The sequence below is a fragment of the Nyctereutes procyonoides genome, unplaced genomic scaffold (genome assembly GCF_905146905.1).
Source record: "Nyctereutes procyonoides isolate TBG_1078 unplaced genomic scaffold, NYPRO_anot_genome, whole genome shotgun sequence".
NCBI classification, from domain to species: domain Eukaryota; kingdom Metazoa; phylum Chordata; class Mammalia; order Carnivora; family Canidae; genus Nyctereutes; species Nyctereutes procyonoides.
This window is the reverse complement of record NW_026575126.1, coordinates 54,808,889-54,831,984: the sequence shown is the minus strand read 5'-3', so window position 1 is coordinate 54,831,984 and position 23,096 is coordinate 54,808,889. Positions and strand designations below refer to the sequence as shown.

Sequence of the window (23,096 nt, the reverse complement as noted above, 5' to 3'; positions counted from 1 at the left end):
AAGTGTGTGCCCAAAGGCAATGCTCCATGAGGATTTGGTTTTGGATTCAATGTGTTTGCACGTGGGATTGCACACACTGGACATACATGTGTATGTGCATATGGCAGTGCTGAGTGTAAGCCCTTGAACAGGCTTGCATGTGGGAAGCACACATACAGCAGGGTGGTAGCTAACCTACAGTTTCCAGTCTGTGCACACCTGCCCAGAGTGCCATTTGAAAAGCCCAGAGTTAGTTTCCCTGCTGCCTCACTCCAGTGTCCCAAACCCTGGGCATCCTAGAGCAGAGCTGGAACATCTGAGCCCTCTGAAGCAGGGAGGAAGTTCCAAAAAGCAAATGGGCAGTAAACACCAATGGGGTCTAACTGACCACACTTTCTCTCCCCTCCAAACTCCTTCAGTCTTCCCAGGGTAGAACACAGAGGTACCTTTGTGGCAACAGAGCTTAGTTCGTCTCCTGAAAAAAGTACTAGAAAGGGTCCCAAGTCCTTCATCATCTCAGCTGTCCAGTTCCGGGGAAGTCTATGAAGAGATGATAAGTGGTAAACTGAAACACCATGCTGTTGTCCTTGTCTCCCAGCATCCTTTTCTTGCAGGAGCAGACCAACTTCATACCTGGACAAGTCCCACTTCCCCCAATCAGGACAGCAGGCACATGATGCAGGCTATCCCACGCAGGACACTAAGCCACCCTCAGGAATTTTGTTGGAATTACTAGAGAAACCCTCTTTTTCCTGATATCTCTAGCACTAAAGAGAATATAGGAAGTCATTCCCAACACCAAGAATCGAGGCCACACCAATGAACACAGAGCTGAGAGACAGGAGGAGCATAGTCCCGACAACATCACCTGAGCCTCCAGACCCAGTCATGCCTGAAGTATATCCCTCGAGTTTTCTGTTACATTCTGTTTCTGAACTCAATAAATTACCATTTCTTTTTCTAGCTTGAATTGTTGAATTTCTGTCATATACATCACAGCCTGTCCTTCCTCCCTTCCCCTCCCATTACTGTCCCAATTCTATAGATGTAGAAATTAAAGTGCAAAAAGATTAAGTAGCTTTTCCCAGGTCACACAGACAATACACAAAATTTTAACCCAAGGAGTTGGTCTCCCAAGTCCATGATCTTAAATTCTATATAAAAGGACAGTGCCGGGCAGCCCTGGTAGCTCAGCAGTTTAGCGCCGACTTTGACCCAGGGTGTGATCCTGGAGACCCGGGATCGAGTCCCATGTCAAGCTCCCTGCGTGGACCCTGCTTCACCCTCTCTCTCTCTCTCTCTCTCTGTGTGTGTGTGTGTGTGTGTGTGTGTGTCTTTCAAGATTAAATAAATAAAATATTAAAAAAAAAAAGGACAGAGCCTAAGCCACTGTAATTACTCCAGAAACATTTGCTATTTAACTGCTGACTGACGGTTAGGCCCTCCCTACTCAAATGCCTACTCTAACTTCGGAAGATTCTATAAGAGAAAGAATAGTTGTGTCTGCCCCCCACACACCTAGAGCTCCCACAGACCCAGAGCTGACAGTACTTTGATTATTTGAAGTATTATTATTGTTGTTATTTCACAAGAATAAGGATGCCACCTCCTTGCATTTATAAAGTGCCATCTTTTCAAAACTCTTGCCCTAAATATCCCAAGAGGTACTGGTGACAACCATGTGAGGTCTGCGGAGCCACTACTGTTCTGACTTTACAGAGCATCTGAGGCCCAAAAAAAAAAACATCTTATTTCTAAAATAAACATAAGCAGCTAACCTTACCCTAAGCTAGAGACTCTCTCTGTTTGGATGACAGGAGCACCAGGGTTTGGCACCCCTTGGCCAGCACTTTCTCCCCAGAGTAAAGCCCTGGCTCCTCCTCACCCGTACTGTTCCAGGAGCCTGAGCCTCACCGCAGCCTTCTGCTCAGAGCTGAGGCCTGGGCAGTCTCTTAGTCCGTGCAGGGCTGTGGCCCAGGCCCGGGCAGAGATCCCACTGTGGATGATGGCTGCGGGCAAGTGGCAGAGCAGTTTCCCCACGATGTCTACCGCAAACTCATCGGCAATGGAGTTGTTCTGAAACCAACAAGTGAAGCTGATGGGAAGATCGAGCAGGGTTCAAGATCCTGACCCCTCAACAACACATCCTGATCCCCAATCTTGTAAAGGTTCCAGGACCTGAATTCACCCACCATACCATGGACTAGTAGAGACAGCATGGAGTCTGATATTACCCTAGGGATGCAGGCCTCAGCAGTCTAGGAGGCCCCAGCAGGGAGCCGGTGTGGGCAGAGGAGTTGGCACATGGTGAACACTTAATAAATGAGGACTTATGTCATCAGTGGTGTCACTGCTCTGAGGATACCCCAGAGTTTAACAACCATGCTAATAATACTACAGCAAGAATAGAAACAGCACCTCAAAATTTGTATGGGACTTGAAAGCATTTAAAGCTCTCTCTCCAAATGACAAAAGTAGATAACATTTGAGTGTTTAATACACATCAGGCAGTGTTCTAAGAGCTTACAGGTCTTAATCTTCATCTTCAAAGTAATTGTAAGAGATAAGTACTAATATCACCCTCTTTTTAAAGATAAAGAAGCTGCCTGCTGGTGGCAAGGCTAGGATTCACACTCAGTCAGTCAGTCTGCCCTTTGGGCATTGGCCTTGAAGAACATATTGCCTATTTCATGCCCTCAATAACCCTGTGCTGAAGGTGTGCTCTTGCACCCATCTTAGGGATGAGAAGACTGAGACTCAGGGAGGGGAAGTGACTTGGGCTGAAGCCATATAACCACACACTGTCAGAGGCCAGCCTAGATGCCAGACTCTGTGTACTTTGATCTTCCTAGTCCCCAAGAGCAGCCTCCCGTCATTCAAATGCCAGGATGGCAGTCCTCAGAACCAATGGCCAACACTGTCCCACCAAAGGTCCCAGGGCCAGCTTTGAGACCCGCAAGTCAGGTTTCCGGCCATTGCCACAAGCTCAAGATCCCAGCCAGACCCCCTCCCCAAGGGCTCCCCAGGATGGCCACAGACACCCAGAGAGGAAGCTACATCAAAGAAAGTATCACCCAGGAAGAGTTTCCTTACCAGGCACTGCTGTACCTTCCTAAGGACCGAATTCTTTTTGTGGGAATCTAAAACCAAGGAGTCCAACTGATTCTTCCCCAGGCTGATCAGAAAGGGCACACACTGGGAGGCTGGGACAGAAGCCAGGTGGTGAGCCCTGGAGAGAGACAGGAAGAATGAGAGGAGGAAAACAGTGGCTGCTCTGCATATGCCCCTGACATCAGCCTCCACATGCCCAAGAGCTTATCCCAGGGCCGTTCTCTAAATGTTTGTTCTCTCCCCAGTGTTGCTGTGGCTCCCCTTGGGAGGAAGCAGGCCTCCCCCTCCCCATATCACACCCCTCTTCTGTGAGTAGGAACACAGATTTCCCATCATGCCCCTCTTCTTCACCCCTGTAGCATTGATCAGAGATGGGGTCTCTATAAACATATGTTGACTGGGGTACTGGTTGAGGGGAGATGAAGAGAAAGAAAGAAAAAGTAGAAGTTAGAGATAAGAGAGAGAATAAAATAGAAACTGAGAAAGAAAGACGAGGAGAGAACAGGAGAAAGAGAAATGACACCTGATTCTGGCATCTCCAGTCCAGAACCCGCCCCTAAACTCTTGGCCATGTATTCTTAACAGAGGCGATGTAACTCTCTAGGGAGAAAATCTGTTCAGGTAGAGAGAGGGAACAAAAAGAAAAAAAAAAATCTTAGTTCCTACAATGATTTGTGACTCACTAAGATCAGCCATATTCAACAAAATCTTATTCCTGGTAAATTCTCTCACTCAGGAGAAATTAAATTGTTCCCTTTAGGGAGGCAATACTGAAACAAAGGTTGAGAAAGACTGCTCTAGACCCACATGGCCTGCTCATCATGACCACCAAACTGTTCCAAAACCACATTCTGTGTGTTCTCCCTCCTATACGCCATCCCGGGTGTCTTTTTCCCTTATCCCCAAATCTGTCGTTGCTACTAGCTTACTATTGCTCAAATCTGTTCTTGCTTCTCCATTCACGATACTGCTATCTTATTTATCACTCCATCCTTTCAGCAAGTATCTGTGCATGCCAGGCACAGTACCAGGCACCAGCTACAGCCATGAACAGGACATGAGAGGCAGGTCCCTGCTCTCAGAATGCTTCCTTCCAGTAGGGTTAAGACAACAGAAACTGGTGAATAAAACAGGCCATTTCAGCCAGTGATAAATGTAAGGAAGAAAACAAAATGGCTCTGCAATGGAGAACGATGGCGGGGACGGCTGGGAGCCTGTTCTAAGGCACAAGTATTTAAGCTGAGATGTGGATGAGTGGAAGGAGACAGCCATGCCAAGATCCAGGCTCTAGAAATAAGCTTCCATGTTCCCCTCCTTCCAGCCAGACCCCCTGCATTCCATTTGCTATGTGGACAGAGGTAATGATCTCTCTGAAACAAATCTGAGGATCTGTGCCCAGAATACAGGTGAAACACCTCATGGTGTCACACAACCCTTCCCTGATTTGACTGTCCCTTACCTCTCTGGCCTTCTGTCTCCCAACTACCCTGCAGATACACACCATGCATTCCCCAGAGTGCTTTGCTTTCCTTGCCCACTACTGGACCAAACATCCCTTGTGCCCCTGTCTGGAGTGTCCATCCTGGATGCTGAAACCCCAGCTCATTCTCTGAGCTTTAGTTTAGCCTCCTCTGACTTTTCAATCTGAAGAAGATACAACCCCCACTGTGCCCTGCACCTGTCACCCTTTCCCATGGTAACAGCATCAGGCTTTCTTGGAGACTCAACCCCTTCATTTGAAGTCCTTGTGGTTTGGGTGGACTGCACTTCACTCTCAGCTCCAGGAGTACAATACCAAACTAAACCAGTCAGAGTTATCCATCCCCCACAACCCCAGGCAAACCCATGACTTCCTGAGAAAGATGGGAAGAAAAGGTCTTTTAACCAGGAAGATATAACCTTGAATCTGCCAGAGACCACCACAAAGAAAGAAGTTGCCTGATGCAGAAGCCTACAGAGGAAAGCAGGGCTAAAGGACAGATGGCTGACCACTGAGCCCCTGGATCCAGCCATGTCTGAAATCTATCCCTGGACTTTCCAGTTACCTGAACCAAGATTGCCTTTTATTGCCTAAGCCAGTTTGAGTTAAGGCTCTATCACTTTTAACCAAATATCAACTTGACATTATAATTGGCTTCATACTTTTATATTCCCCCTCCCAGAGACTATAAGCTTTTATAAAGGGGAAAATAAGTTATCTTTGAGAACTAGTACGTGGTAAGCACTCAGTACATATTTTTCGAATAAATGAAGACAGTTAACAGCAAGAGAAGGAAGAGGGAAATAAAGAGAAAAGGAATATCCAGACTGTGTTTGAAAAGCAGGGCTCCACTTCCCAGGCCTGAATGCTTACACATACCAGAAGTCCCCATGACTCACATCAGCCCTGATCACCCTGGAGCCAGGCGGGAGGCCACCCAAGATGGGACCTGCTTCACTAGCACTCACTCAGCCTTGGATTGCTTTGGCTTTGGTTTTTAAATAACAGGAAAAAAAAACAAAAAACAAAAAACAAGAAATTCTGCCTAAAATTTCTATGTGGGACTCAGAATTTAAATCCAGGTTCACAAGGGCTTAATTCTGGAAGGCACTCTCCACTCTGTGTCTGGTTCCTCACTAAAACCTGGGGGTGAGATGACTTGGATGACTCCCACAAATCTCATTGTTGAGCCAGAGAAGAGAGCCAATGTTCACTTACGGGAGTGCAGCCAAGAGGAAAGGTGGCATAGAGGATCTGGAGACCTCCCAGTATTTCCACGCCAAACAATTAACCTGAAAGATTAAAGCAGTTCTAGGAATTTAGCCCAATAATCATAAAAGCAAATATAGACTGTGTGTTCTGTGGGTCAGGAACTGTTCTAAGTGCTCTACATGTGTCTACTTATTAAATAATAGTAGGCACCACTTCTGTGTCCAGTTTATGGATGAGGCAATCACACTGAGGCAATCACAAGGTGAACACAAAAATTTAAGTCTGGGTATGTTCACCTTGTTTTGTTTATAACTGCAAGAAAGTGAGATGTTAAATTAATTAAGCAAGGAGGCCATTAGAGTGAAGTGTCCCTAAATACGTGGCACCTTATGTAAGCACACCAAAATCTAAGTCTACAAATGCTTCAAGGTTATTAAATCAAAACACTGGCAACAACCAATCACCAAGAGCCAACTACGCTTTAAGCTATAACCAAATAATTCCTTTCTCTGCATCTGCACTTTCTCTATATAAGTCTTCCCCCACACACACCCCACCCCCCACCCCACCCCACCCCCGCCAGAGCACTCCAAAACACTTCCTGTTCGGCACTGCCTGATTCCAATCGCTTTTGTTAAAAGAATTCTTAAAAATTTTAATATGCCTAGGTTTACCTTTTTTTTTTTAAGGTTTTATCTATTTACTTGAGGGAGAGAGAAAGAGCACAAGCAGGGATGAGGGGGCAGAGGAGATGGAGCAGCAGACTCCCTGCTGAATAGGGAGTTGGATGTTGGGGCTCAATTCCAGGACCTTAGGATCATGACCTGAGCTGAAGGCAGACCCCTAACCAACTAAGCCACCCAGGTGCCCCCTAGATTTGCCTTTTAACAGAGATACAACTTTACTGTCCCTCAGTTTGGGATTGGTTAGGTAAGTTATGATATATCCACACAACTGAATGCTGTGCAACTATTTTGTTTCAATAAGGTAGATTTAGATCTATCAACATGGAACAATGGCTACACACACACACACACACACACAGAGCTATATATATACATATAATATATATAACTATATGAGCTATATATATAACTTTATAACAGTTGTAACGTTAAACAGAACAATGTATATAGTATGAATTCATTTGTATTTTTTAAATTACACATAAATACGTTTTTGTTGTTGTTTTGTTTTTGTTTTATTTATTTATTTTTTTTTTTAAATACGTTTTATATACACAAAAAAAACCTCTCAAAGTTGATAGCAAACTTCTCCTCATGGTCAATCTTAAGAGGGACTCTCGGGGCACCTGGGTGACTCAATTGGTAAAGCATCTACCTTCAGCTCAGGTCATGATCTCAGGGCCCTGGGATCAAGCCCTGCCTCGGCTCCCCACTCAGCGAGTGTCTGCTTGTCCCTCTGCCCCTCCCCACTGCTTGTACACTCTCTCTTTCATTCTCTCAAATAAATAAATAAAATCTTTTTAAGAAAAGAAAGAGGAATTCTCAATCTCCACACCTTTGAGATTTTGGGTTGGACAACGCTTTGCTGCGGGGCAGTTCTCTGCATTGTAGGAAGTAAGCAGCATCCCTGGACTCTACTCCCTAGATGCCAGTAGCATCTCCCCCCAGGAGTGACAACCAAAAGTGTCTCCAGATAGGGCCAAATAATCCTCCAAGAATCACTGCTCCAGGGGAAATTTTACTCTTCATATATTGTTTTATGTTTTTATAATAATTATGTGTTTTCAGCAATAAGGTAAACAACAAAGGCAAATTTTCTAATTAACTGGTATTTGAAAGCTCTGAGAATTGAGGGAGTCTCCCTAAGGAGCTCTGTTGGAAAAATCCTTCCTCCTTGCACATGGAGTTCTTCTTCAAAGCGGGTCTGACCTCCATCATTGGATCAGTTTGATGAGCATAAAGGAGACAGCCATGCCAGGGTCCAGGTTTCCAAAATAATTTGCTTTCCTCCCTGCTGGGGCAAGACTTTTAATACAGTTCAATAGTTCCCACCAGGGAACTGTTAGAAATGTCAATTATCAGGCTTCACCCTAGAAATTCCAAGTGAAGTTCTGCAATCTGTGTTGTCTTTTTTAATCTGTGTGTTTTTTTAACAGCTTTATTGAGGTAGATTGATACGCAAAGACCTGCACATATAATGTGTGTGCTTTGATAAGTTTGGACATATGCAAACACCCGTGATACCAACATAATCAAGGTAATAGACACGTCCAACACCTCCCACAGTTTTTTATTCCTTTTTGTTTTTGTTTTTGTGGTAAGAGCCCTTAACATGAGATCTACCCTCCTAACAAATGCTGAAGTACACAATATCACATTGTTAAGTACAGGCACTGTGTTGCACAGTGGATTTCTAGAATTTATTCATCTAGCAAAACTGAAACTTAAAATACCCATCAAACAACTCCAGCGTTCCAGGCAATGTTGATGCTCAAATTTGAGAACCACTGATAGAATGTAAGGGAATGACAGGGCTTTGTGAAAATTTTACCTACTCCTCTAAAGACCTCAAGGGATTATACACCAAGCTTTACACTTACTTCTTGGCTCTCAGGGAAAGGATCCACTTATTTGGAAACTTTTCATTCATATCTATAACACCGCAGGCCTGAGTCAGGCAGATACCTTGTATCTGCCCTCTCAGGACTCTGGGACTCTGTACCATCAAAAGTTTAAACTCCAAGTCCAAATGCTGTTCTCAAGGCTTGATTTTACTTGCTTAGATCCAGTGAAAATCTGGATCTGCCTTTGGTCTCCCCAGAGGATTAAAGAGTCTCCCTAACCATTTGGAAAATGAAGTATTAAATGAAGAAGAAAATACTCTTATTAAAATATTATTCCCATTCTAGGCTACCTCTGGGAAGGACAGGAAGGAGGGAATGACTGTCAGTCTCAGGAGAACATAATTACATGCCAAATGATACATCCAACAACTGTATTTTAAAGTTCAGATCTGAGTTTACAATAATCAATCTGGTGAAGCCCTGGCTGTAGAGACAGGAGTTATCTGGAGCTTTTTTAAAAAAGAAACTGGTGGCAACCCGGGTGGCTCAGTGGTTTAGATCCGCCTTCGGCCCAAGGTGTGATCCTGGAGACCTGGGATCCAGTCCCACATCAGGCTCCCTGCATGGAGCCTGCTTCTCCCTCTGCCTGTATCTCTGCCTCTCTCTCTCTCTCTCTCTCTCTCTCTCTCTCTCTCATGAATAAATAAATAAATAAAATAAAATAAAAAGAAACAAACAAACAAACTGGAGAAAACCAATACTTGGCTCCACATCCTGACTTGCTTGGGAATGATCTTGGCACAAATATCTTAAGCTGGCACAGTCAGTCCAGGCCCACAACTGGGGCAGGGAGAGAAAATCAGAAGCGCCAATATGCTATGATGGTACCTGATATGGTGAGAGCACGGAGAGGTTGTTCTCAAAATAGTGGAAATGGGCCAGAAAGGAGTCCGCACTCATGGCATCAATGTGGGAACATGTCATACCTTTGACCAGCTGCCCTGTGCTGTAAAACAGAACAAGGGACCCAGAAGAAGAAGGGGTTTGAGAGGGGAGAGGAAGGCACGGGGTTGGGAGGGGAGAGGAATGAAGCGGCAAGAGAAAGCAGGTCTAATGGGGCATGGGTATAGACAGGACTGTCCAACTGTCCTTCCTAGGAAATTAGGCTCTGAAGGACTCATCAGCCCCAGACAGATTACATTCACCTACCTCAGGAGCTCCTCAGGCCTTCTGGTTGACTTTGACAGAAGCTCATACAGGAACAAGGCCTGAAGGAAGAGAATGATTGCTGGCATGGATGGAGCACTCACTCACTCACCATGATGAGCACATTGTGTGCCTAGCAGCTGGAGGCCCTACTGGGAAGACATACTACTCACCCATTTTATAGATGGGTAGATGGAGGCTTAATAGGCTATGTTATTCACCCAGGCCACACAATTGCTAAGTGGTAGAGTGAGGATTTGAACCAGTGTCAGAGTGATTGCAGAACACATGCTCTCACACCTGGAGGATCCTCGATGCTTTAGAACATGAATGAGAAGCAAAACCATTGGGCAGCAAGGCTGGATGGAGGTTTACTTCCTATGATTTGTAAAGCTACTGACTAGTTGAGGACCCTCCATAGTGTCTATGCCCGTGCCCACCTGCTAGCTTCCAGGAAGCAAAAACAGAAGAGTTGGATGAATAGACCAAAATGTGCTAGAAAGTACTATCAATTAAGTAACTCCTGCTTGCAGCACATGCTCTCCTCCAATCCTCCCAGATGGGCACTCTAGAAGAACAATACCTAGGAGGCAAGGGAGCCATTTGTTTTAAGGAATGTAATTTTACAGAATACCGAACTTGCAGATGTGATCAAGTATGACATTCATCTATTTTATAGACTCTGAAACTTTGAATATAATTCCCCAAGCAGAATAAATTATGAGCCAGCATTAGGCAGTGGCATCTGACATGGCAGGCAGGCCCAGGAGAAAGGAACAGCTAGGGAGGTAAGTCCCTGAAGCTCCCTGTGTAGCCCCAGATATTTTCTCAGGCACAGGATCAAGTTCTGTGACCCCGCCCCATCCCAGTCTTCCCTGTCACAGGAAACAGCAACTCCATCAGCTCAGCTGCTGAGACCAAAATGTCTGGAAGACATCTGTGGTAGGATGTGTTTTCCAAAGTGGCCATAAATTTTCTATCCAATATGCTCTTCTAGGACCTTCCAGAACTACTACCCCATCAAGAGGTAGAGTCTGTGTCTTCTCCGCTTGAGGCTGGGGAGAGGGGAGGCTTGGTGACTGCCTCTGCAGATAGTGCAAGGCAGAGGTGACGCTACGTGACTTCCAAGGCGAGGTCACCAAAGGTGACACTGGTTCTCATGGTGTTTTCCCCTGGCAATCCTGAACCACCCACAGAAAGCCAGCCACCCTGAAGCCACCATTCGGAAATGTATGCAGTTCCTGGGGCTACCATAACGAATTACCATGACCTTGATGGCTGAAAATCATAGAAATCATTTCTTCTGAGTTCTGGACACCAGAAGTCAAAAATCAAGGTGTCAGTGGGACAGGGCTCCCTCCAAAGACTGTAGGGGAGAATCCTTTCTTCCCTCTCTCAGCTTCTGGTGGCTCCGAGCAGTCCCACCTTTGGCTTTATCACTCAGGTCTCTGCCTTCATCTTCACATGGCCTGCTGTGTGTCCGTCCAGTCTCTTTTGTCTATATCTCTCTGCTGCTTAGGTCACCCTTCTAATAAGGACTCTTGTCATTGGATTTAGGGCCTGCTCAGATAACTGAGGCTGGTCTCATCTTGAGATCCACAACTGAATTAAATCTGCAAAGACTATTCTTCTCAATCAAGGCCACATTCCCACACACAGGTTTTGGGTGGACCTTTATTTGGCAAGGGCTCCATTCGGCGATTACACGGAGAGACCACACGCAGGTGGAGGGAGATGCCCCCAGCTCTTTGAGGGTGCATCCAGAATGCAGCCATTAGTTACCACCTGCATTGCCACCACCTAGTCCAAGCCATTGCTGTCTCGTCTGCATTACACAATAGCCCCCTGACTGATGTCCTTGCGTCTACCCTTGCTCTCAATTCTGTCTCCCTGCAGCAACCTCAGGATCCTCTGCAAACAAAAATCATATCAAATCCCTTCTCATATCCTCCAATGGCTCCTTTGTTCACCCACATGAGCAGGAAGTCCTCACAGTGGTCCCCAAGGTCCCAAAGATCAGCCCCTCCATAACCTGAGAATGGGGAGGTCATCTCTGGTTACCCCATCTAAAAGAGCTCACTAAAAAAATAAATAAATAAATAAATAAATAAATAAATAAATAAATAAATAAATAAATAAAAAAAAATAAAAGAGCTCACTGCCCACCTTCTTGAGCTCCTTCCCCATTCTGAATTATGTCCTCCTTAGCACCCATCAGCACGTAGAGGAGCACGGGTTTTACTTACTAATCTTGTGTCCCATCTGTTTCCCTCAATAGAGTGGAAGCTCTGAGAGGGCAGGCATTTTGGTCTATTTTGTTCACAGCTGCATCCCCAGCACTGCAAACAGTGCCCAGGATGAACATTTGATGAGTGAATAAAATGCAGAGCTAACTGAGTGAGAAGGAAGTCGAGAGAGCTGCAGTATATCAGCTCCAAAGCATAGTCCTCCCCAAGTGGCCTCAGCACTGGCAGCACGTAATGATACATGCAATAAGCACTAACAATTCCAGTACACTGCCATGTGCTGGGTGGTACAAAGATACACCTTGTAATCACTGATTCTCATGAAACTATCCCCATTTCAGGGTGCCGGAGTGGTGCAGTTGGTTAAGCGTCCAACTCTCGATTTCTGCTGAGGTTATGATCTCCAGGCCATGAGATCGAAGCCCATGTTGGGCTCTATGTTCAATGTGGAGTCTGCTTAAGATTCTCTCTCTCCCTCTTCCCTTCTCCTCCCCTCCCCCCCACAGGCATGCGTGCTCTCTCTCTCCCTCAAATAAATAATTTTTTTAAAAAAAACTATCCCCATTTCACACATGAGAAAACTGAGGCCAAGTGAGAAGTAGTAACCCCAAAATTAATCAATGGCAGCACCTAAATACATGCTCAGATCTTGGTCAACTTCTTAACATTACACTGTTCTGCCTCCTGAGCATAATCACACAGAAATAATTTTTTTTTACCAAATTCACCTGGAAACAGAACTTTCCCACAAGGCAGAGAGTCATAAATCCAGGGACAATCTGGGCATCATGATTGTGACATTCTAATTTATAATAAGAAATATGTATTTGGGGGCGCCTGGGTGGCTCAGTTGGTTAAACGTCTGCCTTCAACTCAGGTCATGATTCGTGGGTCCTGGGATCGAGCCCCATGTTGGGCTCCCTGCTCAGCAGAGTTTGCTTCTCCCTCTCCCTCCCGCTCCCCTTGCTTGTGCTCTCTTGCTCTCTCTCTACCAAAAAAATAAATAAAATCTTAAAATATATATATTTTGTCTTATCTCCTTTTCTGGCACCAGCTCCTAAAACGCTGGGAATTTCCTAAGTGAGGAGAGCAATCAAGCCCTTTTCTGGAATGCACATGAGTGTGGAAGGATGTCACTGGAAGAACCAAACACAGTATTGGGGGTTTGGAACTTTCTTTTTTTTTTTTGGTTTGGAACTTTCAATCCCACCTCCAGCCTCCAGAGAGAGGAGAAGGGCTGGATGCTGAACCCATTATCAATGGCCGATGATTTCATCAAGCATCCCTAGGTGATAAAGCCTCCATAAAGACCCAAAAGCACTGGGTTGGGAGAACCTCCACTTGATGAACATATGTAGGTGCTGGGAGGGTGGCACATCTGGGGTGGCACATGGAAGCTCTGCATCCATTCCCCAAACCTCATCGTATGCATCTCTTCCATCTGGCTGTTCCTGAGTTATATCCTTTTATTTTTTTTATATCCTTTTATAATAAACTGATGATCTAGTAAGTAAAATGTTTCTCTGACTTCCACGAGCCACTCTACCAAGCTAATCAAACTGAAGTGGGGGCAGTGCAGTCACTGGAACCTTCAATCCACAGCCGGTAGGTCAGAAACACTGGATACAATGAGGACTTGTGACTGGCATCTGAAGTTGAGGGGCAGGGCATGAAGTATTGTAGGACTAAACTCTTAACCTGTGGGATCTGATGCTGTCACCAGGTATGCAGGGTCAGAATTGAGTTGAATTGTAAGGACACCCAGCTGATATCAGAGTATTCATCATGGGCGTGGGGAACCCACATGCTGCCAACACATGCATCCAAATTGATGTCAGAACCCTTAATGGTCATACCTGACTCCTCCGAAGCTCCTTTTCCTTTAGGACTGTAGTGTTAAATCCAGGTTCCCTCCGTAAATTGAAGAGAGACACTTCCTTAAAGAAAGCCCCTTGTATATCCACAATACCTGAGGTAGTATCTCCTGCTTCAATCATCTGCCAAGAATGAGAATAAACATAACAACCTTGTGGAAGGTGCACTGAACTTTGGGTAAGGGCCAGGCATTGTGTCAGTGCTTCATGGCCCATAAAATTCACCATATCTGCTCAGCAACCCTATGAGGTGGGGGACTATCTTTACCCCCATTTTGCAGGTAAGGAAACTGAGGCTTAATAAGTAATTGGTTGAAAGTTGGTAAAGAAGGTTTAAGCACAAGTCTGTCTTACTCCAGAACCCATAGTCTATTTTAACCAGATGTGCTATTGTTATCTGCAAGATGTTAGCATTTTAAGCCAAAATCCTTGGGTTTGGTTTCCTGACAGATTTTGCAACTGGATGCAGCAGGTCTTATAGAATAGGATGCCCAAAGACCCACTGCCAAGTGAGAAAGAGAAACATAGGTGTGATTTTGGATCATGGGAGGGGCTTTCAGAAGCACTCTGGGAAACTCAGATTTGAAAAACAAACTTTCAGAACATTATTCTATCAAGAAACATTATTCTATCAAGTCTTCCAGATTCAACTGGTAAGGAAAGCACCAGGGTCTGGGAAAAAAATATAGCATGATCCTTGGGTCGCTTCGGTGGCACAGTCAGCTAGCATCTGACTCTTGGTTTTAGCTCAGGTCCTGATCTCAGAGTCAAGAGATCAATTCCCATATCAAGCTCAGCATGAAGTCTGCTTGAGATTCTCTCTCCCTTTCTCCCTTTCCCTCTGCCCCTCCTACTCCTGTTCTCTCTCTAAAATAAATCTTTAAAAAAAATAATAAAAAGAAAGAAAGATCTATAGCATGACCCAAGAGGCTCTTTCTGGAAAGGAAGGAAGGTAGGGATCAGGGGAAAGTTTAGAACACACCCTTACCAAAGGCTGGGCTAACCCCTGCCCGAGTGAATGGCCCAAAGTCACAGTTCAATTACAAAACCCCAAAATCACATGCTCTGGGAGCCACGCGGCTAAGGATCAGATGTCTTCCTCTCACCTTGCTGAGGACACCTTGCTTCTGGGCAGGTGACAAGTCAGACACATGCAAGGAGTTAGTGCTTCTCAGGACCTGCAAGAGGTCCCTGCGATCCATGCCATAGAAGGCCTGGGTGCCAACCCCAGCCAGCAGCACGCCCATCTGGCTGACATTGTAGAAAGACAGCACCTGGGAAGACCAGCCACAAGGGGGATGAGGTTCTTCTATGGTTCCTCATCTGGCAGACACTTACCCCACTGCATGCTGGGTATCTGGATGGGCACTAGGGAGCTCTTCCTTCCTTCTATCAGGAAAGAGAGTCAATATCAAAATCTGACACACGAGGCAAGGGCTTTACCAGGGGAGTACTATGCTGTCCGAGGCCACCGCACAAATATCACAAAGTGATGACCCAGGCACCACAGCTAGCCAGGCAATGGGCTTTTTTGTGTGTGTATTTAACTTGAACAAGCTGACAATATTTTTTAAGTTGGGGAAATTTCCAATAAAATCCAGGTTTGAGTGACTTGTTTTTTTAGTTTGATTTTTTAAAAAGAATTCTGAACACCAGGCAATACAAGGCCTACTTTAGCAACAGCTGGCAAGAAGTGACCAGCAGCTGCCCCTTGAGGTCAATGGTGGAGCTCTCAGTTTACCAAGCCTCACTCCCTCGTACAGTGCCCCAAGGCAGCCCATTTTTCTCATTATGTCACCTGACATAACAAAGCTCCATGCTCATCTATCACCATATAGAAGCTTCTAGTTGAAATGCATGTTTTGAGATATGGGTCTGGTATTTTATGACAAATATGATTATAGCTGTCTGCCCCATCAGAAACTCTACTCATTTTTTCTCCTTTCTTTAGAGTAAAGATTCTAGATGGTTTTTCATATAATCAGTGACATTTATTCCTTAGTCCTATAAGAAACCAGTTGAGTGTTTTGCCTGCTATGCTCTATAGAATGCATAGTCTCTACTGTCCCCAAGGAAGGCAAGACCTTTTGAGCTCTTGGTTTCTTCACAACAATCACCTCACAACTCTGTAGGAAAAGTTGGACACTAGGAAAGAGACAAGCCACTTTGTCCAAGGCTAGAAGGAACAACACAGTCTCCCTCAGGTCCCTAAAATCGAATGCACAGAGAACTGTGCAAATAGATTCATGTGGCCCAAGTCAAAACAGAGGAAGGCTGCAAAGCCTTAAAACTAAGTTGTCATGAGGCTATAAGGGACAAGAAGAATTGGCTAGCCTTGGCCTTGAGTCAGAAAGTAAGAATGGATAGACCATGGTCATGGTGCCATGGGAGTTAAGCAAGCAGACTCTGAAGCCAGACATCCTGAGGTCAATCCCAGCTGTGTCCTTTTGTGGAACACAAAAGGAATTTGGCAATTCCCTTACACACTATGTGCCTCTCATGAATGACATGGAAAATCAAGGTTATAACACACTACTAACCTCAAAGGGTTGTTGAGAACATTGAATGGTTAACTCACACCCAAATCTGGCACACAGGAAATACCTAATGAATATTTGTTATTATTGTCATCTTGGAATTGGTTCCCAATCCAGTCCTCATGAACTAGACTGCAGCCTGGGACATGACTATGAGACAGAGAGAGCAGAACACCAAAATGTTTAGGGACTCAGGGCTCTGGAGCCCCTTCTACTGAGTCCAGGGCAGACGGATGATTTCCCCAGGATAAAAGACTCATTTCCCACCCCAGGAGCATCCAGAGGATGGACTAAGGCTCCTGTCTCATCTAAATAAGACCTTCTGCAAGGACAATTCCCTCCCTGCAGCACAAAATGAATAAAATAGCATTATGTCCCATCCCAGGAAGAGTGATGTGTTTCCAGGCTCAACAAGCAAAAAAAAAAAAAAAAAAAAAAAAAAAATCCTGGGAGGGATCCCAACCTTTGCTCATAACACAACAGTAGCTACCACTCATTGAGCTCATACTCTAGGTCACATGTTCCAACCTCTTCCTGTGTACTGATCCACATAATCCTTGCAGCCATCCTACAGGAAAGGTGCTATCATTATCCCCATCCTACAAATAGGGAAACTGAGTCAAAAAGAAGTTAAGCCAATTGTCCAGCTAGTAAACAGCAGAGCAAGTCCTCTTTGACACTATCTTCTTACTAACTGGCTATCCTTGTGTATCACCATGGGTCCTTGGGTCTCAGAGGATTTAAAAAAAGAGTTCAAAGCTCCAACTGACCTTCTCATGGGCCAAGTATTTGGCAGACAAGATGATGACCTGGCTCTTGGCCCAGCCTGAGACCTGGTTGAGGGTGGAGATGGCACCATGCACAGCCTCAGGGGAGAGGGATTCCAGTTGACTATGGGTCAAGCCCACAACCGCATCCGACAAAGAGCCCAGAGTCTCATTGAGGGTCTGGTTCTCCGTGGCAATGTCCAGGAGGTCAGCTTTGAGCTAGAAGGGGAGCAAGCTGGCATGAGGGTGGACAACAAGCAGGAGAGTGACTCCCTCTTGCCCACGCCCAGAGGTAGTCACAACACCCTTCCCCATCCGACCCCCTCATCGAGCCCTGGCCAGACAATGAGTTGCCCTGGACTGAGAGGACCACTTCCTCTGGCCTTGACCTTAATCGGCCACAAATTCACTTTGTGCTTCATTTAAATATCAATTTGCTATTAAATCAACCTTGAAACATGGCAGAAGGAAATTTTGTTCATTTTGTCCATAACTCTACTACACACACTTTCATAATATGTGTTTTCCTTTTGTGACCTTGAACTCTGCATCCATATACATGGCTGTTCTTTCACCAAATACCCAGGGTGTTCTTCATGATAATATATTTAATCCTGGTAAAAATAATTTTCAACAGTAACAAGAAAGTAAAAGTCTCTGGAAACTCCTACCTCATAAAAAGAACTATGATTGGGGCGCCAGGGTGACTCAGTCGGTTAAGCAGTCAACTCTTGATTTTGGCTTAGGTCATGATCTTGGGGTCCTGGGATCAAGCTCTGCATCAAGCTCCCTGCTTAGCAGAGGGTCTGCTTCTCCCTCTGCCTTTCCCCCTTTCCCTGAACCCCTGCTCATGCTCATTCTCTTTCAAATGAAATCTTTTAAAACAATAAGTAAACTACAGCATGTAGCTTTTGCATAGTCGTACTATGAATGGCAGTGCAATTTTCCATATTTTTTACTTCTGTCTTACACAGATTTTCTCGTAACTGGGATCGCCTTAATGATTATTTTATTATGCTATGCCTATCTAGTTATAATTAAGTGTGCTTCCTAACCACTTCCAGTAAAGAAGGTGATAAAGTCACCTATTGCAACATGACCTCTGTACCTAAAAATGAGAAAGGTTCATGTGTTAACACCTGAAGTTGTGGGAACAGTATATTCTTATTAGAAGAGTGCACACAAGTGTACCAGGCAATACTGAAATGGCCACTGGGGGGCAGCAGCGTGAAGTGAAAGAAAGCTCTCACAACCTCTGGGTTCTCCAAATTCTGCAGCTCCTCTTCCCAGGGGCTCAGCTTCCACCTGTAAGACGGTGGCATGTGCTAGAGCAGTGCTTCTCAAAGCACTGTAGTCCTTGACCAACAACATCACCTGCAACCTTGTTAGAAATGCAGATTCTCAGGCCCTACCCTGGTCCTCCTGAACCAGAGACGCTGAACGTGAGGCCCACCAAACTGTATTTTAACAAGTCCTCCAGGTGACTCTGATGTACCCTCTGGTCTGAGAAGTACTGAGGTAGGTGATCTCAAAGTATACTCTCATATCTTAGTTGTACTGGACTTTCTTCTTGGTCAGGGAGGCCACAGCAACGCCTGTGGCTCTTAAATACATTCACTTTCTGATGTTTCATTTGAGTTTGCTTGGAAGGGATCCTTTTCCTTGAAAATAAATATATGCACTCGTCACGATAATGATGACTATGTGTGTGAAAAACTACTTATGTGTGAAAAACTACTGCAGAATTATTGATGGTATTTTTTTAAGATTTTATTTATTTATTCATGAGAGACACAGAGAGAAAGAGAGAGAGTCAGAGACACAGGCAGAGAAGCAGGCTCCAAGCAGGGAGCCCGACGTGGGGACTCGATCCTGGGACTCCAGGATCAGGCCCTGGACTGAAGGTGGCGCTAAACAGCTGAGCCACCCGGGCTGCCCAATTATGGATGGTATTATCAAAATTTTCTTTTTTTTACATTTTAAATAGGCTCCATACCCAACACGGGACTCAAACTCAACTGTGAGATCAAGAGTTGCATGCTCCACCCACTGAGCCATCCAGGTGCCCCAAAATTTTAATATTGCTCTCACATCACCTTTTCAATAAAAAAAAAAAATGGAAAGGGCCAAAAATGTAAGAGAAGCAGGTGGAATTGACATCTTAAGGGAAGAAAGGATAGGGAGATGGAGAGAGAAGGGAAATGAAAAAGGCCTTCTGCGCCAGGTTGTCCAGAACTTTGGTCTAGGAACTCAATAAATACACTCTAATCCAGTGCTCTCAACCCCACCTGCACTGGAATCATGTGAGGATCTTTTTAAACATACCATTCCCTGACCAATACCTCAAGAATCTCTGGGGATGGGAGCACCTAGGTGGATCAGTTGTTGAGTGTTTGCCTTCAGCTCAGGGCATGGTGATCCCAGGATCCTAGGATCAAGTCCTGCATGGGCTCCCCTCTGGGAGCCTATTTCTCCCTCTGCCTATGTCTCTGTGTCTCTCATGAATGAATAAATAAAATTGTTTTTAAAAAAGAGAGAAACTCTGGGGATGGAGCTGGTAGGGTGCTACTAATGCAAAGCCAGGTTTGAGAACCTCACATTATCTCCTTGCTGTTCCAAGCACAGTCACTGGACAGCTGCTTCAGCATTGCCTGGAAGTTTGCTGGAAGTACAGTCTCCAGAGGCACCTGGGTGGCTCAATTGGTTAAGTGTCTGCCTTCAACTCAGGTCCTGATCCCAGCGTCCTGGGATTGAGCCACATATCTTTGGGCTCCCTGCTCCTCCCTCTCCCTCTGCTCCCCCCACCCACCCACTTGTGTGTTCTCTCTTCTCTCTTAAATAATAAAATCAGAAGAAGAGGAAGAGGAAGAGGAAGAGGAAGAGGAAGAGGAAGAAGAAGAAGAAGAAGAAGAAGAAGAAGAAGAAGAAGAAGAATCATCTCCACTCAGACCCACTGAATCAGAATCCACATTGAAGACCCCAGGTGATCCTTATGCACAGTTAAGTTTAAGAGGGCCACTCTGAATTTTCATCTATCACAGGTTTTCCCTTATATTGCTTTATGTCATTTCTTCCCATTCTAAGCTCATCCCAGGATTTGGGATGCCATCTGCCTTAGCTGGACCTAGATCCTGATGAAACCTACATGTTTTCTCTCAAAGGCCAGACAACAGAACACCTGGGTGGCTCAGTGGTTAAGCATCTGCCTTCAGCTCAGGGCATGATCCCAGGGTCCTGGGATCGAGTCCCACATCGGGCTCCCTGCAGGGAGCCTGCTTCTCCTTCTGCCTATGTCTCTGCCTCTCTCTGTGAGTCTCTCATTAATATATAAATAAAATCCTTAAAAAAAAAAAAAGGCCAGACAAGACTCTCCTCCCCATTTCTCTGGCCGTTTTCCCAGGGCTCTGCACCCCATCATACCTTCTGAACCCCAGCCTGGAAGCCCCTCAGATGGCTGCACTTGATCATCTGGTGAAGGAGGACTTGGGCCACTGTGGCGTCCAGCAAATCCAGGTCATTGTAGAAACAGACCAGCAGCCCCAACCTGTGTGGGAATATAAGGGGACTCGGAGCTGGGGGCTCAGAACTGAGAGACACAGACACAGTCCCTCCCACAAAGAACCAGGAGTCAAGGTCAGAGCAGCTACTGCAAGCCAGGGATTGTGCCGAGCCCCATGCCCGGATCACCCCATCACAGCCACCCTACGAGGTAGATGCCTTTATCAAGCCCATTTCACAGAAAGGCAGACAGACTCAGAGCACGCAAACAACTTGCCCAAGACAAGTAGAGAAGCCAGGACTCAAATCAAGACCCATCCAACTCTGTCATCTCTCCTCCCAGGGCAGTAAGGGGCACAAAGAAAGCATGATGCTGACTTAGCCACAGAAAACTCCCCATATTCCACATTGAGGTAAAGGGTTTGCCCACCCTGACGGATTCTCTGAGGCAGATTATTTCCAAGATGGTTTACAACCTACACCCCCAAATGATGATGACTTTGAAAGGAAAGAGAAAGACAAGATGCATAACAGTGTTAAGGACAGAGGTAGGATTTGAACCCTGGTCTAGCTGGGAGCACTGTACTTAGTAGTTAAGAGCACAGTGTCAGGGACGCCTGGGTGACTCAGAGGTTCAGCGTCTGCCTTTGGCTCAGAGCATGATCCCAGGGTCCTGGGATTGAGTGCCATACTGGGCTTCCTGCAGAGAGCCTGCTTCTCCCTCTGCCTATGTCTCTGCCTCTCTCTGTGTGTCTCCCATGAAAAAATAAATAAAATCTTAAAAAAAAAAAAAAAGAGCATAGCGTCAGGCCAACAAGAGTTTGAAGCCCAGCTGTAGGGGATGTTTGATCCAACAATAAACTTCTCTGCAAGCCTGCTGCATGCACAATTGAGCAGTCCGCACTCTGTGCTACAGTAATCATAATAAATATGAACGGAGGAATCAGGAGTACTGTGAGGGTTCAATGGGAAGAGCCACAGGAACTAATCAGCATTCTTCCTCGTGGATGCCAAGCACTCCTTCATTAATGGATGCGCTTAGAGTTAATATGAAATCTATTCAGTGCAGCATGGCTGGACCGCCTGGTTGACCATGCTCAACCTGGATGGACACTCTCAGAAAGACACTGACAAGCTCAGACATGTCCACAGGAGAGCAGTCAGGTCAGCAGAAGGATTTGAAACTGTGTCGGATGAGAAAAGACTGAGGGGATGTGAAGACTGAATATTAACAACCACATTAAGAATAATTAATATGTCATGAGCACCTACTGTGTGTCAGGTGGGTGTAATCCTTACTAGGACCTTAACGAGGTAGGCAGATAGTTATCTCTTATTTTATACATGGGGAAATGGAGGTCGGGAGAGGTAAACTGACAGCCAAAAATCACACAACTAATATGTGCCAGAGCCAGGATTATACTCAGGAGGGCTGGCTCCACGTTCCATGTTCTGAACCACTAAGTTACTTTTATACAATCACAGAAAAAGGGGATCCATGCTTATAGGTAAAAGTTACTAGGGATGGGGAAGAAGGTATCATAGTTTCATATAAGAATATTCTCTACAAGTGACTTTTTGACAAAATTTAAGGTACTATGGTGATGCCAGAGGAAGCACTGTGACATGTGCCCTGAGAGACTGACAGATAGACAGTGCTCACCACCCTTCCCCACTGCATGTTCCCTCCTGCTAATATTCAAACCCCTCCTGGAATCACCAAGTACCCAGCTCTTGGCCCTCCTCCCCTGCTGGAAATCATTCCTGGAGGGTCATGTTTCAATCACTGAATTCTAGAGCTGATGTCATCTGTGGGTCCCCCCACCCAAGAATCTGGATAACAAGAGGTTCACAAATATGGGGACCCAAAAGCTCTTTCCAATACTCAACCCACCCTAATGGAAATTACACATTGACATGGAATGGACAGAGTACTGAGTATTTAAAATATTCTATTTCCATGCTCAGAGCTGGAATCTTAGCACTTGAAAAGGCTGCATAAAATGCCTGGCACAGAAGATGCTCAGAAAACCTTAGTTCACCCCACGCCACTTCATACCCCCTGCAAAGGGTCTTTCTTTGGGGGAAATGCCTTGCCTCATGTGCACAGAGATGTGGAGCTATTTAAAGAGATGAACCAGAGGCATCTGGGTGGCTCAGTAGGTGAGCATCTGACTTTGGCTCAGGTCATGATCTCAGGGTCCTAGGATCGAGCCCCGCATTGGGCTCCTCACAGGGAGCCTGCTTCTCCCCTTGCCTATGTCTCTGCTTTTCTCTGTGTGTCTCATGAACAAATAAATTTTTAAAATCCTTTTTAAAATTAAAAAAATAAAGAGATGAACCAGCCACTTCCCTTCCCTCCCAAGGTCCTCTGCTGCTCAGAGGAAGCTGGTGCTTAGGTCACATTTTGGGAAACAACTCTGAGGACCCAGAGCCCCTGCCCCTTGCCTGTGAATGGTGGAGATATTCCTCATGTCAAAGCTGGAGGAGCTGATCCTCTCCAAAAACGCCTGGGCCAGTTCAGGCGTGATGTCATAAACTGTGTCCAGCTGCTTGGTGGCATTGTCATAGCTGATAAACAGCCCAATCTGATGGACAAGGACAGGAAGATCAGTGAGGAAGGGTGACGTGACCCCAAGCAGCCCTGCCCCAGTGG

General features: G+C 45.5%; 1 protein-coding gene across 2 annotated transcripts in view; it reads right to left on the bottom strand.

The window, feature by feature from the left end:
* Positions 1 to 23,096, bottom strand: part of OTOA (otoancorin) — a 67,534-nt gene that overhangs the window by 26,706 nt on the left and 17,732 nt on the right. Inside the window, exons 10-20 of one of the 2 annotated variants that reach the window (XM_055340870.1) lie at positions 22,869 to 23,028; positions 20,363 to 20,514; positions 16,946 to 17,161; positions 14,745 to 14,912; positions 13,621 to 13,761; positions 9,522 to 9,580; positions 9,201 to 9,318; positions 5,789 to 5,862; positions 3,073 to 3,208; positions 1,865 to 2,055; positions 426 to 519 (exon numbers count right to left, since the gene is read on the bottom strand). In XM_055340870.1, coding sequence (XP_055196845.1) covers positions 426 to 519; positions 1,865 to 2,055; positions 3,073 to 3,208; positions 5,789 to 5,862; positions 9,201 to 9,318; positions 9,522 to 9,580; positions 13,621 to 13,761; positions 14,745 to 14,912; positions 16,946 to 17,161; positions 20,363 to 20,514; positions 22,869 to 23,028 — 1,509 coding nt within the window. The remainder of the gene's footprint in view (positions 1 to 425; positions 520 to 1,864; positions 2,056 to 3,072; positions 3,209 to 5,788; positions 5,863 to 9,200; positions 9,319 to 9,521; positions 9,581 to 13,620; positions 13,762 to 14,744; positions 14,913 to 16,945; positions 17,162 to 20,362; positions 20,515 to 22,868; positions 23,029 to 23,096) is intronic. The other variant, XM_055340871.1, reaches the window with a different exon arrangement.